The 15,166-nt window shown below is 48.7% G+C and overlaps 1 protein-coding gene across 1 annotated transcript in view; it reads right to left on the bottom strand.

Moving 5' to 3' along the window:
* The window catches only part of LOC138786587 (zinc finger protein 585A-like), a 97,261-nt gene extending 83,306 nt beyond the window's left edge, over positions 1 to 13,955 (bottom strand). Inside the window, exons 1-4 of the mRNA XM_069963573.1 lie at positions 13,389 to 13,955; positions 13,172 to 13,295; positions 12,997 to 13,085; positions 12,487 to 12,718 (exon numbers count right to left, since the gene is read on the bottom strand). Coding sequence (XP_069819674.1) covers positions 12,487 to 12,718; positions 12,997 to 13,085; positions 13,172 to 13,295; positions 13,389 to 13,628 — 685 coding nt within the window. The 5' untranslated portion in view covers positions 13,629 to 13,955. The remainder of the gene's footprint in view (positions 1 to 12,486; positions 12,719 to 12,996; positions 13,086 to 13,171; positions 13,296 to 13,388) is intronic.
* Between the last annotated feature and the right edge of the window lie 1,211 nt (positions 13,956 to 15,166).

Here is a 15,166-nt window from a genome sequence, read left to right as displayed (position 1 = left end):
AAAACATATCCAGTCTGCCATAAGTGCGATGTGCGTCAGAGTAATGTGTAAAGTCCTTATCCTTAGGATGAAGGATGCGCCAGACATCCACCAAACCATGGAGACCAAGGACCGCCCGTGCAGTGGTATAGTCAGAGCGTGGCACCGCAGTTCTGCCAGAGGAGGTGTCCAGGGAAGGGTCCATGACCAAATTGAAATCCCCCCCCAGTATCAGCACGCCCTCTATAAATGCAGAGGCCGCTCGGAGCATAGCTCTCAGGGTACTCCCCTGACGGGAGTTTGGGAGGTTAATATTGCCAATAGTGTAAATCCGCGCTTGAATTTCAATCTTAATGAAAACATATCTCCCCTTAGGACAAGTCATGGAGTCCAGCAATTTATGCGACAAGGACTTATGTAGGGCTATGGAAACTCCCTTAGATTTGGCGTCCGGATTAGTGCTATGTGTCCATACATTGTAATAATTAAGCCGCATGCGAGGGGCATGGGCGGTCTGAAAGTGTGTCTCCTGTAACAGAAGGATATGCACCTTCTGCCTATGCATGGAGTAGAGGATCTGAGACCGTTTTTGTGGGACATTCAATCCCCTAACATTAATGGAAGCAAATTTGACGTCGGCCCCCGCCATGTCCCCACCCCCGCCCGCCATGGATGGAAAAGAAGAAAAGAGAGACAAAAAAGAAATAAGGAGGGGTAAAGAAAATTAGAGAGTAAAGAAAAAACAAAGAGAGAGTAGAAAGATGTCCAGTAGAAAAGCCAGAGACTGAACCTGCAGCCAGAAAAAGAGGATTATCAAGGGAGATAACCCCCGTAACCGGGTAGTTCTACACAACCCGGAAACACCCAAATGGGTACTACAACGCTTCAAGCATCTAATCTAGAGAGGGACGGACTAACAAATGAAGGTCTGTAAGTCCGTGACAGAACACCAGAAATATAAAGCTAAACAATTAAGATGAATGCACCCAACAGATATATATAATACTCCAATTATCAAAACACCCCATGTAGAGATAACCCAGTCATTTCACCGACCCCCAACCCCCACCCCCAACCCCCACTCATATAAACCAGCATAACCGTATAACCATGGAACTATAGCAAGATAAGCTTAGGCAGTAGCCCAACAAACATGAGGAAGCCGAGCATGTTGTCTAGAGACAAAACAAAAGAGTAAAAGATACGCTCCGCTGCAGTAAGGCACCTCAAGGAAACAAGACAGCACGGTCCATGCCTTCCAGAGCGTCCTCAGTCCCCGGGAATTGCCGTGCCATCAGGGCGAGAAGGCCTGCCCAGCACTATCGGCGGAACCGGGTCCCAATCTGGCAGAGTCATCTGCGGTAGATCCAGCGCAGCCAAAAAGGCAGGCAAATCTTCAGGCGTATGCAGCTCCAGCCTCCTCCCGCCTCTACGGACAACCAGTTGGAATGGAAAACCCCAGGAGTATTGGATTTCGCGTTCTCGTAGCAGTTCCAATAAGGGCTTAAGAGCACGTCGTTGGGTCAAAGTAGCTCTGGAGAGATCCTGAAGAAAAATTAACTGGGCACCGTCAAAATCAACGTAGTCCATGTTGCGCACTGCTCTCATAATTTCCTCTTTTACTCTGTAATGGTGGAGCCTGCAGATGACATCCCGAGGCCGATTGACATTGTTAGAAACTGGACCTAGAGTGCGGTGAGCCCTATCGATTTCAAACTCTTCCCCCGGCGGACGCTTAAGTATAGAAGCAAATAAGTCCTGGAGAGACGGGATGAGATCGGCAGCTCTGGTCGCTTCAGGAAGCCCTCTGATACGGATATTGTTCCGTCTGCCTCGGTTCTCTGCATCATCATGAAGCCTGTAAAGATGGCGGATGCGCCTCTCCTGGGTAGCCAGGGTAGCCTGAACATCATCCACCGTAGAGGTTAAAGAGTCCTGATCAGCAGCAATATCAGAAACTTTCGCCTCCAAGGCATGCACATCAGATTTGAGGGAACTGAGCTCTTGTTTATAAGAGGTTTCCAAACGCTCCACAAACTTTTCCATGTCAGAGCGCGTAGGCAGCAATTTCATATATTCCCTCCAGTCCCAATCTGCACCATCCTGCATAGGGTTAACAGTTGTAGCAGAGTTAGATGGATGGATGGGTGGATGCAAATCGCTGCCTCTGGTGGTAGAGAAAGGAAGTGCAGCAGGGGACAGGGAAGACATGCTGGCTGCCAGAATAGGGCCTGATGTAGGAGAGCAGTCTTTATTCCCACAAGGAGCAGGGTTCATGGGCACCTCTGTCTCCCTCTGACCAGGATGGGGGGGACACTGTTGCCCTGAGGCAGAGACCAGGAGACGCTGCTGGGCTGATGAGAGGATCCAGGGATGCTGCTGTCCTAGTGTAAGGACCTAGGGACACTGCTCCGGCTAGAGTCCTGAGGTGAGGGCTTGAGGACACTGCTCCTATGAGGAGGGGGCAGACGGATACCGCGTCCCTGGAGTGCGGGCCAGGAAGCTCCGTGTCACCGGCGGTGAGTAGTGGGCTTTGGTGGGTTGTGGGAGAAGCGCCTGAGGGCTGGTGGGGGAGCTGAGCTGTGCCCCGTATCACGTGACCGCCGGGGGCCAGAGGAGCCGGTACGGGGGGGGCCGGGGCTCTTACCGCCGCTTCTGCCGGTGCTGGGAAGCACTCCTCACCGGTGGAGCTCGTGTGTGGCGCTAGTCCGGGCGAATCCGCGGCCACCGCTGCTGTGGCGGCGGCCGCTCTCGTTACTCGAGTGCCGAGCAGCACGGAGGCTGCAGGGTGAGCAGGTAGGCCACGATCGGCGGTAAGGAGGAAACGGTCCAGGCTGCCCCGGGAGGGCCGGGGCTGAGATGATTTTGCGCCTGCCTTAGTCCTCTTGCAGCTACCAACCATTTGGGGTGCAATAAGCTGATGTTAGGGCGCTTTTTTGAAGCTGTCTGGTGTTCTGGTGCAGGAGCTCACAGAAGGTGCGTGCTTACTCCTCCATAGCCAGGCCACGCCCCCATCCCATACCACTTTAATATATTCCGAAACCTTAGACCAGAAGTCACGTATCTACGGGCAGTGCCAAATGGCGTAGAGCAGATCTGCTCTCGGTAATTTACATTTCGGGCATTCCCTTAAAGCGTAACTATAATTTCAGTACCCAAAAAATGAAATTCCTCAAATAAAAAGCCCTCGTGTTACCCTTTAAAAAGAGCCCTAAAACGCGTTGATAGCATGTACGCTCACGGAGATATCCCCAGTTGTTTGGCTCAGAGGAATAAATGAATTTTTCTTCTGGCTGAGAGAAAGTGGGCGTGGTCTATCCCTCATCTCCCTGGCTATGTCCCTCCATCCACTGACCAGAATCTTAGCAGATGTATCACACATAGCAGGATTAGATACAGCCCCAACATACAGTATCACAATGTAAGATTAGATACAGAGCTCCAGCAGATGGTATCACACGCAGTGGGATTAGATACAGTCATCTGCTCTCATAACACTGTAGGATAATGTCAGCCATGGAGGTGGGGGCACCTGCTACAGACCTCTGATAGTGAATGTTATATGTACTATGGAAGAACTACAGCTGTGTTGTGCTGGGACTTGTAGTCCTCCCCTCAATGACTCACCCACTCTCCTCATTAACTTTCTTGTGTCTGTCAAGCAATTGCAAAATCACCGGGGCATGGTCAGAGATGACCATAACCTCGATTGCCACGGTGTGAAGTCGTCCTAACAGGGAGAATGATGCCAGCCAGTAATCCAAACGTGACCACGTCGCATGTGCGTGAGTGAACTCAGGCTCCATGGGATGATTTTCTCGCCAGGAATCTATCATTCCTGTCGAGGCTAAGAGTGGAGACAGTACCTTGTCTCTAGACCTCTCTGGTGCCCCCACCTTATGCGTCCGTTTTCTGTCTTCTGCACAGGATAACACAGTATTCAGGTCACCGCCCACCAAGACGTGAGCCAGCAGCCGTTCCTCTAATGAGTGGAAAAAGAGTGTGTTCGTATCAGTCGGTCCATACACACCATACAGGCTAAGTCTACCCATTTGACCTTCTATGACCGCATGAATCAGTCTACCTTCAGTATCACAATCATAAGAGAGTACAGTACATTGCAAACTTTTGTGAAGAAGCAGTAGCACTCCCGCTTTACCATTTTTTGCAGGGGATCCCAGAACTGAGCCTACCCAGAGTTTGTTCATGCGTTGGAAGTCACCAGAATCTAAGTGGGTTTCTTGCAATATAGCACAATCAGCTTTGAGCCGTTTAAGATGTCTCAAGACCATCATTCGCTTATTCGGGGAGCGGAGACCTTTGACATTCCAGGTCACCAGTTTCATATTAGGTGAACCGAGTGATACGACATCTGACTAGGCTCTTGGGTTAATCGCCTGCAAAGAATGATCATAGGTATGATGACTGCCGAGGATTCCCTCCCTCCTCCCCATCTCAAACTACCCCCCCCCCCCCCCCCAAAAAAAAAAACAAAAACCAAAACTGCCACCCATGGTGGATCCAACGTATTAAACAGTCTATAAGTATCCACGGGAGTAAACCAATTTCTAGGCTTCACGTCTTTCGTGTTGCCAGAGGGACTTGTCCCAGCGTCCCCAGCTAACTCTAAACCCCAACAATAGGAACGTAGAGAAACCCTCATCAGACAGCACCCCCCCCCCCCGCCGTTCAACATGCTGAGCAAAATAGTACGCACCCCAGCTAGAGTGCGAGCAAGAGATTCAGAGATAGGAAGGGTAGGGGAGAAAAAGGGCAGGAAGGGAGAGAGGAGGGGGAGGTAGAGGGAGGGGTGGAGGGAAGAAGGACAGGGGAGGGGGGGGGAGGAGTATTGGAGGGAGAAACAGAGGGGGGGGATAGGGTGGTCAAAGAGGGAGAGGGGGGGGGAAAGGGGAGTAGTAACAATGGTGAACCGGGAAAATAGAAAATGGAAAGAGAAGAAAGTGAGATGTGGTGAGCAGTAGCTAAAATTATTCACAGCTGAACCACTGTAGAGACAAACTGCTGGAAAGTCTGCCGTTGGAGGTATAAAGGACATGGAAGAAGTCCGCTGTCTGTACTGCCAAGGGAAACAGCTTAGCGGTGCAGAGGTCTCGGGACCTCAATGTGGAATGGGTCACGCCTAGTAGGCCATGTCTCCCCTCTCGGGCTGTTCATTCTGCGCCGTTTCGATGATTCCTGTGAGCGGGCATCCGCCGTTTTGAGGGATTCCACATAATCTTGAGCCATCGTAGGCGAAGTAAAAGTCATTGTAGATCCATCCTCTCTGAACACTTTCAAGGATGCCGGGTACTGCAAGAAGAATTTAATTTGTAGTTGTATCAGGGTCGTGCAAACCGGTGAGAATGCCTTACGGCGTCTGGCCACCTCTGCTGAATAGTCACTGAATAACAACAGCTTGCAACCCCTAACGACAAGGTCATGCGGTGATTTTTTTGCTGCCTGCATGATGGCTGCTTTATCCATTTAGTTCAAGTACTTCACTATAACTTGCCGGGGGCGGACATTTTGGGTGTCCCCCCGACCATCATGTTTAGGCGGTCCCACTCGATGCACCCTTTCCACCACACAGGGGTGGTTCATGCCTAGCGCTTTAGGAATTTCCTCCGCACATATGAGGGCCAGGTGTCCCCGTCCCTGAACCGCGTGGTGGCTGGGGTGCGGTAGATCCGCTTCCTTGCTCCCCTGGTCGGGTCACGAACCTCTCCATCCTGACAGCAGGTAGGGAGGTCCCGTCGGGTGTAAAAAGCTGTTATGCGAGGTATGGGGAGCGGCGGGAGGAGATGCGGGATCGGAGCTCCTTCTACATGCGGCTGCTCGCACGCCCGCCGGAACCGGAAGCCTCTGTGTGGATTTTTTGATGTTTCTCAAGACTTTTTTTCTTTGTAAAACATTTTCCACATTCTGAACACGAAAACGGTATCTCACCAGTGTGAATTCTTTGATGCTTTACAAGCTGAAATCTTCTACTAAAACATTTTTCACATTCTGAACATACAAATGGTTTCTCCCCAGTGTGAGAGTTATTATGTTCCTCCAACCTTTTTTGCGTAACAAAGTATTTCCCGCATTCTAAACATGAATATGGACTCTTTGCCTTGTGAAAATGTACTTTATGGCTAGCAAGATGTGATGGCTGAGCAAAACATTTACCACACTCCGAACATTCAAATGGCTTCTCCCCTGTGTGCTGCCTTTGATGTACAGCAAGATAGTATTTCCTCAAAAAGCTTTTTCCACATTCTGAACATTCATATAGCTTCACCCCCGTGTGAATTTTTTTATGCTTGGTAAGACATGCTTTATGAGTAAAGCATTTGTCACATTCAGAACATGACAACGGCTTTGTTCCTGAGTGAGTTCTCAGATGGAAGACTAAACTTGATCTTGCATGAAAACACCTGCCGCATTCTGAACATAAATATGGCTTCTCCCCAGTGTGAATTCTTTGATGTTTAACAAGTATTGATTTTTCAGTAAAGCCTTTACCACATTCTGAACACGAAAACAGTTCTCCTGCGTGTTTTCTCTTTTGTCGGTCACAAGCTCCTTTCCGAATAAAACATTTACCGCATTCTAAACATGTATATTGCTTCTTCCCTGTACATTGATTTTGATATGATTCGTCGCTTGTGTGTGCTCTTTGTCCTTCTGACCTGATGGTACAGACATCTGCTGAGGAGAACATTGATTGTATTACTTTTAAATAATAAATAAACCTTGACAATGATCTTGACATTAGAGAATATTTATGTATACTATTGTACGAATTGTAAGGCATGTAGCAAAATTAATTTATTTATTGACAGTGGCCGTGAATATATGTGTTGCTTTATTCAAGTGTTATCACAGGAACATAGGACGCGATCGAGTAAGTGAACCGGCGACAGCCTGTTTCGCGTGCTGACGTACCAGGGCCGAGAGGAAGCGTGTACGTCAGCACGCGAAACAGGCTGTCACCCGTTAACTCACTCGACACCGTCCTATGTTCCTGTGATGAAACTTGAATTAAGCAACACATATATTCACGGCTGGGTGAGTGCCTCATCTTTAACTTCTACATGAAGGTACTGGTGATGGTGTAGGCAGAGGCCACCCACAGTCTCAGGGTGATGACGGTAGGGACAGGCAACTAGTGCCTGAAGAGGTGCATAATCACGAGGAGACACAGCTGTAAGTGAGTGAGGATGTTAGGGCAGCAAGACAACTAGATTGAGGATTCTGAGGACAAGGTGGTGGATGATGAGGTGACTGATGCAACATGGGTGGCTGAAATGCTAACCAGACACAGAGGGGGAGAGATCCACAGCACCGCCACAGGCAGGAAAGGGCAGTGGGGTGGCCACAGGGTGAAGGCAGGCCATATAAAGTGGTCCCGCAACTGGTTCCCGAAGCACATCAGACTCTCGCCCACAATATTTTCAGAGGGTCACACCAGGTTCTCACCCACAGTTATAAGAAGGGTCATCACCAGGCCCTCCTTTATGTGTAATAAAGGGTGTCCTTCTAATCCTTGGCCGCCCTTGATTTCTATGATTTCCCCCTTGCCTACGGCATCTATGGTTGTCATAGATAATGGGAACTAAAGTTGGAGATGGGTCTAGCTGTTAGGGTTGTAGGAGCGTTTTTTTTGTTTGTTTTTCCACAAGTAAATGTACAGGAAAGAGTGTGTTTGTTTCCTAGCATTTTTTCCTACTTTTCATTAGACTTTACTGTGGTTTGGTTGCACAACTGACATCTGTAATGGTGGCATAATACAGCGAGATGGGAGTCTTAGATGCATCAATGCATGCCCTCCCTGCTGTTCCCACTCCATTTCCATAGTGTCTTAAAAGAGAAGTTCGACAAAATTTTTTATTAAAGTATGGTATTGCCCCCCAAAAGTTATACAAATCCCCAATATACACTTATTACAGGAAATGCTTATAAAGTGCTTTTTTCCCTGCATCAAGGCTTCACTTCCTGGATAACATGGTGATGTCACTTCCTGGATAACATGGTGATGTCCCTTCCTGGATAACATGGTGATGTCACTTCCTGGATAACATGGTGATGTCACTTCCTGGATAACATGGTGATGTCACTTCCTGGATAACATGGTGATGTCACTTCCTGGATAACATGGTGATGTCCCTTCCTGGATAACATGGTGATGTCACTTCCTGGATAACATGGTCATGTCACTTCCTGGATAGCATGGTGAGGTCCCTTCCTGGATAACAGGAAGGGTACAAGGGTACTGGAGGGACAATGACCATCCCTCTGCCATCTTCCTCTCCAGCAGCCACAGCCTACACATCTCTGGGAGTTGGGGCGTAACATCACCATTTTATCCAGGAAGTGACATCCCAATGTTATCCAGGAAGTGACATCACCATGTTATCCAGGAAGTGACATCACCATGTTATCCAGGAAGTGACATCACCATGTTATCCAGGAAGTGACATCACCATGTTATCCAGGAAATGAAGCCTTGATACAGTAGTAAGTGCAGGGGGGAAAAAAAGCATTTCCCGTAATAAGTGTATATTGAGGATTTCTATAACTTTTGTGAAACAATACAATACTTTAATACATTTTTTTTGCCAGACTTCTTCTTTAAAGGGAACCTGTCACCCCCCGTGCCGGGGTGACAGGCTCCCGGACCCCCCGCTACAGCCCCCTATACTCACCTGATCCCGCCGGGTCCCGCTTCTGGATCCGGTCAGGTCACAGAGATCTCAGCCGCTGCAACCCGGCGCGGGCGCTGAGAGATGAGTCCAACGCTCATAGCAGTAGCGAAATTAGAGGGGGGCAAAGGGGGCGGTCGCCCCCGGGCCCACCAAGGCTGGGGGCCCCCCGGGCCGGTCCCCCCCCAGTACACTTAAGAGCCGCAGAGGCCGGATGTTAATTAGGCTGCTCTGCCACTTTAAGGCTGCCCGGAAGTAGCGGCCGCTGCACTCAGGGCAGACACTGCAGCTTCCTGTCTGTGTGTCTGCTCACTCTATACCAGGGCAGAAGAGACACAGACAGGACCCCCTCCTCACAGCCCGGGCCCCTCCCCCACTCCCTCACTACCTCCTCCGGCTGCTTCCTGCTCTCCTGGATGTCGGGACAGAAGAAGAGGAGGGGCCCAGAGTCCGACTGTGAGGAGAAGATCAGAGAACTGCACCACATGGCCCCCTCAGAGCTTCCCTGCAATTACAGTAAGTGCTGTGTGTCCTGGGTGCATGGGATGTGTGTGTGTCCTGGGTGCATGGGATGTGTGTGTGTCCTGGGTGCATGGGATGTGTGTGTGTCCTGGGTGCATGGGATGTGTGTGTGTCCTGGGTGCATGGGATGTGTGTGTGTCCGGGGTGCATGGGATGTGTGTGTGTCCTGGGTGCATGGGATGTGTGTGTGTCCTGGGTGCATGGGATGTGTGTGTGTCCTGGGTGCATGGGATGTGTGTGTGTCCTGGGTGCATGGGATGTGTGTGTGTCCTGGGTGCATGGGATGTGTGTGTGTCCTGGGTGCATGGGATGTGTGTGTGTCCTGGGTGCATGGGATGTGTGTGTGTCCTGGGTGCATGGGATGTGTGTGTGTCCTGGGTGCATGGGATGTGTGTGTCCTGGGTGCATGGGATGTGTGTGTCCTGGGTGCATGGGATGTGTGTGTCCTGGGTGCATGGGATGTGTGTGTGTCCTGGGTGCATGGGATGTGTGTGTCCTGGGTGCATGGGACGTGTGTGTGTCCCTGGGTGCATGGGACGTGTGTGTGTCCCTGGGTGCATGGGACGTGTGTGTGTCCTGGGTGCATGGGACGTGTGTGTGTCCTGGGTGCATGGGACGTGTGTGTGTCCTGGGTGCATGGGATGTGTGTGTCCTGGGTGCATGGGATGTGTGTGTCCTGGGTGCATGGGATGTGTGTGTCTCCTGGGTGCATGGGATGTGTGTGTGTCCTGGGTGCATGGGATGTGTGTGTGTCCTGGGTGCATGGGATGTGTGTGTGTCCTGGGTGCATGGGATGTGTGTGTCCCTGGGTGCATGGGATGTGTGTGTGTCCCTGGGTGCATGAGATGTGTGTGTGTCCCTGGGTGCATGGGATGTGTGTGTGTCCCTGGGTGCATGGGATGTGTGTGTGTCCCTGGGTGCATGGGATGTGTGTGTGTCCCTGGGTGCATGGGATGTGTGTGTGTCCTGGGTGCATGGGATGTGTGTGTGTCCTGGGTGCATGGGATGTGTGTGTCCTGGGTGCATGGGATGTGTGTGTGTGTGTCCCTGGGTGTATGTAATGTGATGTAAGAAGAGATAAGTAAAAACTTAGTGTTTAAGGCTATGTTCACACTACATACAGTAAGTTCCGTAGTAATCATGGCCGTTGTAACAATGGCCGTGATTTCTACGGAACTTATGTAGTACTGCCTTCTGAGGAATCCCGGCTGGAGTGTATACACATAGGTAGAGTTTATTTAGTAGTGTTCTCAAACCTGTGACAAAACTACAGCTCCCATCATGCCCTTCTGGCAGGAGATAGTGGGGATTGTAGTTTAGGAACAGCAGGAGGGTCACATGTTGGAGAATACTTTACTAAATAAACTGTACCCCTAAATGATTGCTTCCTAACAGTGGCTCCTGAGCTGTTACCAAACTAAAACTCTCATCATGTCCTGCCACCAGGGTACAATGGGAGTTGTAGTTTTGCCACGGGTAGGGAAACCATAATTTAGGAGGGAGGTTTATTTAGTATAGTGTTCTCCAACATGTGACCCTTCAGTCGCTACAAGACTAGAACTCCCATCATGTCCTGACATAATGGAGGTTGTAGTTAAGGAACAGCTGAAGAGACACTGGTTGGAAAACAATGATTTAGGAGGTCAGTAGTAAAGTACATTAGAGGACAGTGGTACAGTACATTAGGGAAGGACAGTGGTACAGTACATTAGAGAGGGCAGTGGTACAGTACATTAGAGGGGACAGTGGTACAGTACATTAGAGAGGGCAGTGGTACAGTACATTAGAGGACGGTGGTATAGTACATGAGAGAGGACAGTGGTACAGTACATTAGAGAGGACAGTGGTACAGTACATTAGAGGGGACAGTGGTACAGTACATTAGAGAGGACAGTGGTACAGTACATTAGAGAGGACAGTGGTACAGTACATTAGAGGACAGTGGTACAGTACATTAGAGAGGACAGTGGTACAGTACATTAGAGAGGACAGTGGTACAGTACATTAGAGAGGACAGTGGTACAGTACATTAGAGGACAGTGGTACAGTACATTAGAGGACAGTGGTATGGTACATTACAGGGGGCAGTGGTACAGTACATTGGAGGGCAGTAGTAATATAGTTTATTAGGTAGGCAGTGGCAAACTACATTGTGGGCACAGTATAATACGGGGACAGTGGCACTATTTAATATAAAAACAGTTCATAAGAGGCACAGTTTATACAGGGGGGCGGTGGTACAGTTCATTAGGACAAAGGGGTACCATTTATTTAGCACAAAGGGGGGGGCTAACTGCAGATGGAGGCACAAAGTGGGGGCCCAACTAGTGTTGAGGGCATAAGGGGGGGGGGCTAACTACAGAGGGCAAAGAGAGGGAACACAACTACAGATGGGGCATGAAGAGGATGTCTTACTACAGATGAGGACACAATGATGGATCCTAACTACAGATACAGGCATAAAGAAGGGATCTAAGTATAGAAAGAAGCACAGAAAAGGAAAAATGACTACAGATTGGTCTTCAAAGAAGTCTCTGTTACTGTTTAAGGGCACTATGATGAGGAGTTTGTATAGAGGTGGTTAAAGGTGCTGTAAAAGTAAGGTGCTGAAGATGTTTGTCTGGCAGATACTGCTGTGATGATTTGTGGTTAGAAGAGTCTTCACAATGAAAAAGAAAAAACCTGACCCACTCTCATCAGAGAAGACGTCACCTGTGAGTCACTGGATGTGTCTGCACTTTACTTACACCTCTATTTGTTTGGGGTCTACTGAGGTTCCCTATGGGTAACATAATAGGTTGGGGGCCCACTCAGACTCACTCGCCCCCCCTAGGCTGAACCCCTAGCTACGCCCCTGGCTCATAGAGAATGACAGGAGAGTCCAGTGCTCCGTCATTCTCTATGAGCGTTGGACTCATCTCTCAGCGTGCGCGCCGGGCTGCAGCGGCTGATATCTCAGTGACCCGACCGGATCCAGAAGCGGGACCCGGCGGGATCAGGTGAGTATAGGGGGCTGTAGCGGGGGGTCGGGAGCCTGTCAACCCTGCACGGGGGGTGACAGGTTCCCTTTAATACTTTTCAGGTTTTTAGGTGCAGAAGGGGCACTAAAAAAGATGCTTGAGTCTGTTTGTTAAAGGGGGGCATAAAATACTCAATTACAAGATCCCGTTCTATGTTATCAATATATTTCACTAGAGCTCTATACAGCAGGATCAGGTATGATGAAAATCAACATGTCCAACCCTTGTTGCAACCCGAAACGTGTGAGTGTTCTCTGCATTTAGTGGTCACTACTCACCTGGGCGGTTACCTGTAGTGATGTCCTCCTTATACTGCTCATCACTGCTGTCATCTGTCTCTTCTTCTTCTTCTTTTACCCATATGTCTGTGGCATTCATAGAGTTCAGATGTTTCCCCATAGGAATGTCTCCCTTATACTGCTCATCACTGCTGTCATCTGTCTCCTCTTCTTCTTTTACAATCATATCTGTAGTGTTAATATTTTTCAGGTCTTCACCCTGATTTATTAGCTATAAATGAAATATTGTAAAAGTCATCAGACAGTGAGAAAATTCAGGTATAAAGTTCTATATGATGAGAAAAGATTAATATCATGAGGACCAGACATGAGATGACAGGAGGAGTTATCCGAGCCCTATTGCTGCAGGTCTCCTGGAAGCCGGACATAGGTATTAGATGATGGCTCAGTAATAACCTCATACACTATACAGTAGTCCCTTAGCCCACAATGGCCCTGACATATGATAGAATTGACTGAATACATCATCAACTTTTAATGCTTCTGTACCTGATCTCCATCTCCATCTACCTGATCCTGATCCTGTGGGAGAAGAGGACGGGGACATCTCTCTGGTGCTGTTCTCTTACTGGATCTGACTGGAGAGAACACATACAGAGACTGAATTCATTCTTTCCATCCAGATAATACAGAGAGGAGGTGTGTATATAGTCCTGTCTATTACCTGCTGATGGGAGGGGCTGCTGATCCTCCAGCATCACATCCTTGTACTGATCCTTGTGTCCTTCTACATACTCCCACTCCTCCATGGAGAAATAGAGCGCCACGTCCTGACACCTTATAGGAACCTGACACACACAATGATCACACAGTCATCCCCCCCACCCCTCCAGTGGTGTTACTGTATAATGTCCCAGCATTCCCAGCAGCCACAGTCTCACCTCTCCACTCAGCAGCTCCACCATCTTGTTGGTGACTTCTAGGATCTTCTCTTCCTCCATTTCCTCATGTATCAGGGGCCCCGGGATTGGGCTCAGGGTTCTTCCCCATCCTTCACACCCAGGGGCCCCACAGCGCCCACTAGAGGACTTCTTCACTACTGTGTAATCCTGTGTATGGAGAGACACATTACTATCACTCCATCCATTCCCAGAATCCCTCACCTCTCCAGTCCTATCCATCTGTTATTCGATAGATAAGAATGATGTCATGATGACATCACTCCCAGAATCCCCCACCTCTCCAGTCCTATCCATCTGTTATTCCATAGATAAGAATGATGTCATGATGACATCACTCCCAGAATCCCTCACCTCCCCAGTCCTATCCATCTGTTATTCCATAGATAAGAATGATGTCATGATGACATCACTCCCAGAATCCCTCACCTCCCCAGTCCTATCCATCTGTTATTCCATAGATAAGAATGATGTCATGATGACATCACTCCCAGAATCCCTCACCTCTCCAGTCCTATCCATCTGTTATTCCATAGATAAGAATGATGTCATGATGACATCACTCCCAGAATCCCTCACCTCTCCAGTCCTATCCATCTGTTATTCCATAGATAAGAATGATGTCATGATGACATCACTCCCAGAATCCCTCACCTCCCCAGTAAGCAGGAAGAGTATGTGTAGGGTGAGGGTTATTATCCTCTCGGCCATCTTGTCTCTGTCTCTCTCCATGGTTGATGGGTCGGTCTCTTATATAGAAGATATCAGCACAGGATCCTGGAGTGTTGGGACATGAATAGACAGAACATTAGTCATTGTGCAGGGTATATAATGTATAATTTGTTACACAGTTGATCCATGTTGCGGGGGGAGCAGGTGTTGCATGTTCTCCTCTCCGGCTCTTAGGCTGCATTCACACATTCAGTATTTTTCCTGGTCTGTGATTGTGGTCTGCTATCTACCTCTGTGATCCGTGAAAAACCGTCTGTGTTGTCATACGTTTTTGCATCTGTGTCTTTCATGGATCTGTTTAAAGCATTTTCAATTACATTGATTACATCACATCCATGTTCATCCGTGAAAAACACGGATCTCATTGATTTCTATGGGGAATTTGTTCCGTGCTTCCGTTCTGAATAATGACATGTTGTATTTTTTAAGGACACGGATCGCGGATCCGTCCAGTCACAGAATGTCGGAATAGCCCAATACAAAGCAATAGGCTGTAAAATTGTCCGCGCGCATGGATCCGTGTACACTGACAACTTCACGGAATGTGTGAATGCAGCCTTAGAAGTATACCGTCCTGGGGGGGAGGGGGGGGGGAAGGTCTCATGTTGTGAGCATAGTCTGTGGGTGAGACAACACCTGCACACAATGTCCTATAGTCGCCGCCTGATGTGACTGATGTGGTGACATCCGGCAGCTATTGGGTATTATATGTGGTATCTTCTCACCCGCACACAATGCTCTTCACATCTTCTCTCTATGCAGCAAAACTCCCCTTATAGTTACACATATTACAGTCAGGGCTGTGGAGTCGGAGTCGAGGAGTCGGAGCTAGCTTTGGCTGGAGTCGGAGTCAAAGTTGGAGTCGGAAAAAAATGTACCGACTCAGACTCCAACTTTAAAAAAAATCTTTAAAAAATGTAGAATTGAATTTTGAAATGAATTTTACAAGTTTTGCTTATGAATATATATTATGAGCAACATTCTAATAGGACACTGGCCCTATTACATAAGGGTGGTCGGGGAATATA

Source organism: Dendropsophus ebraccatus, chromosome 3 (assembly GCF_027789765.1).
Source record: "Dendropsophus ebraccatus isolate aDenEbr1 chromosome 3, aDenEbr1.pat, whole genome shotgun sequence".
NCBI classification, from domain to species: domain Eukaryota; kingdom Metazoa; phylum Chordata; class Amphibia; order Anura; family Hylidae; genus Dendropsophus; species Dendropsophus ebraccatus.
This window is presented reverse-complemented; position numbering and strand designations above follow the sequence as displayed.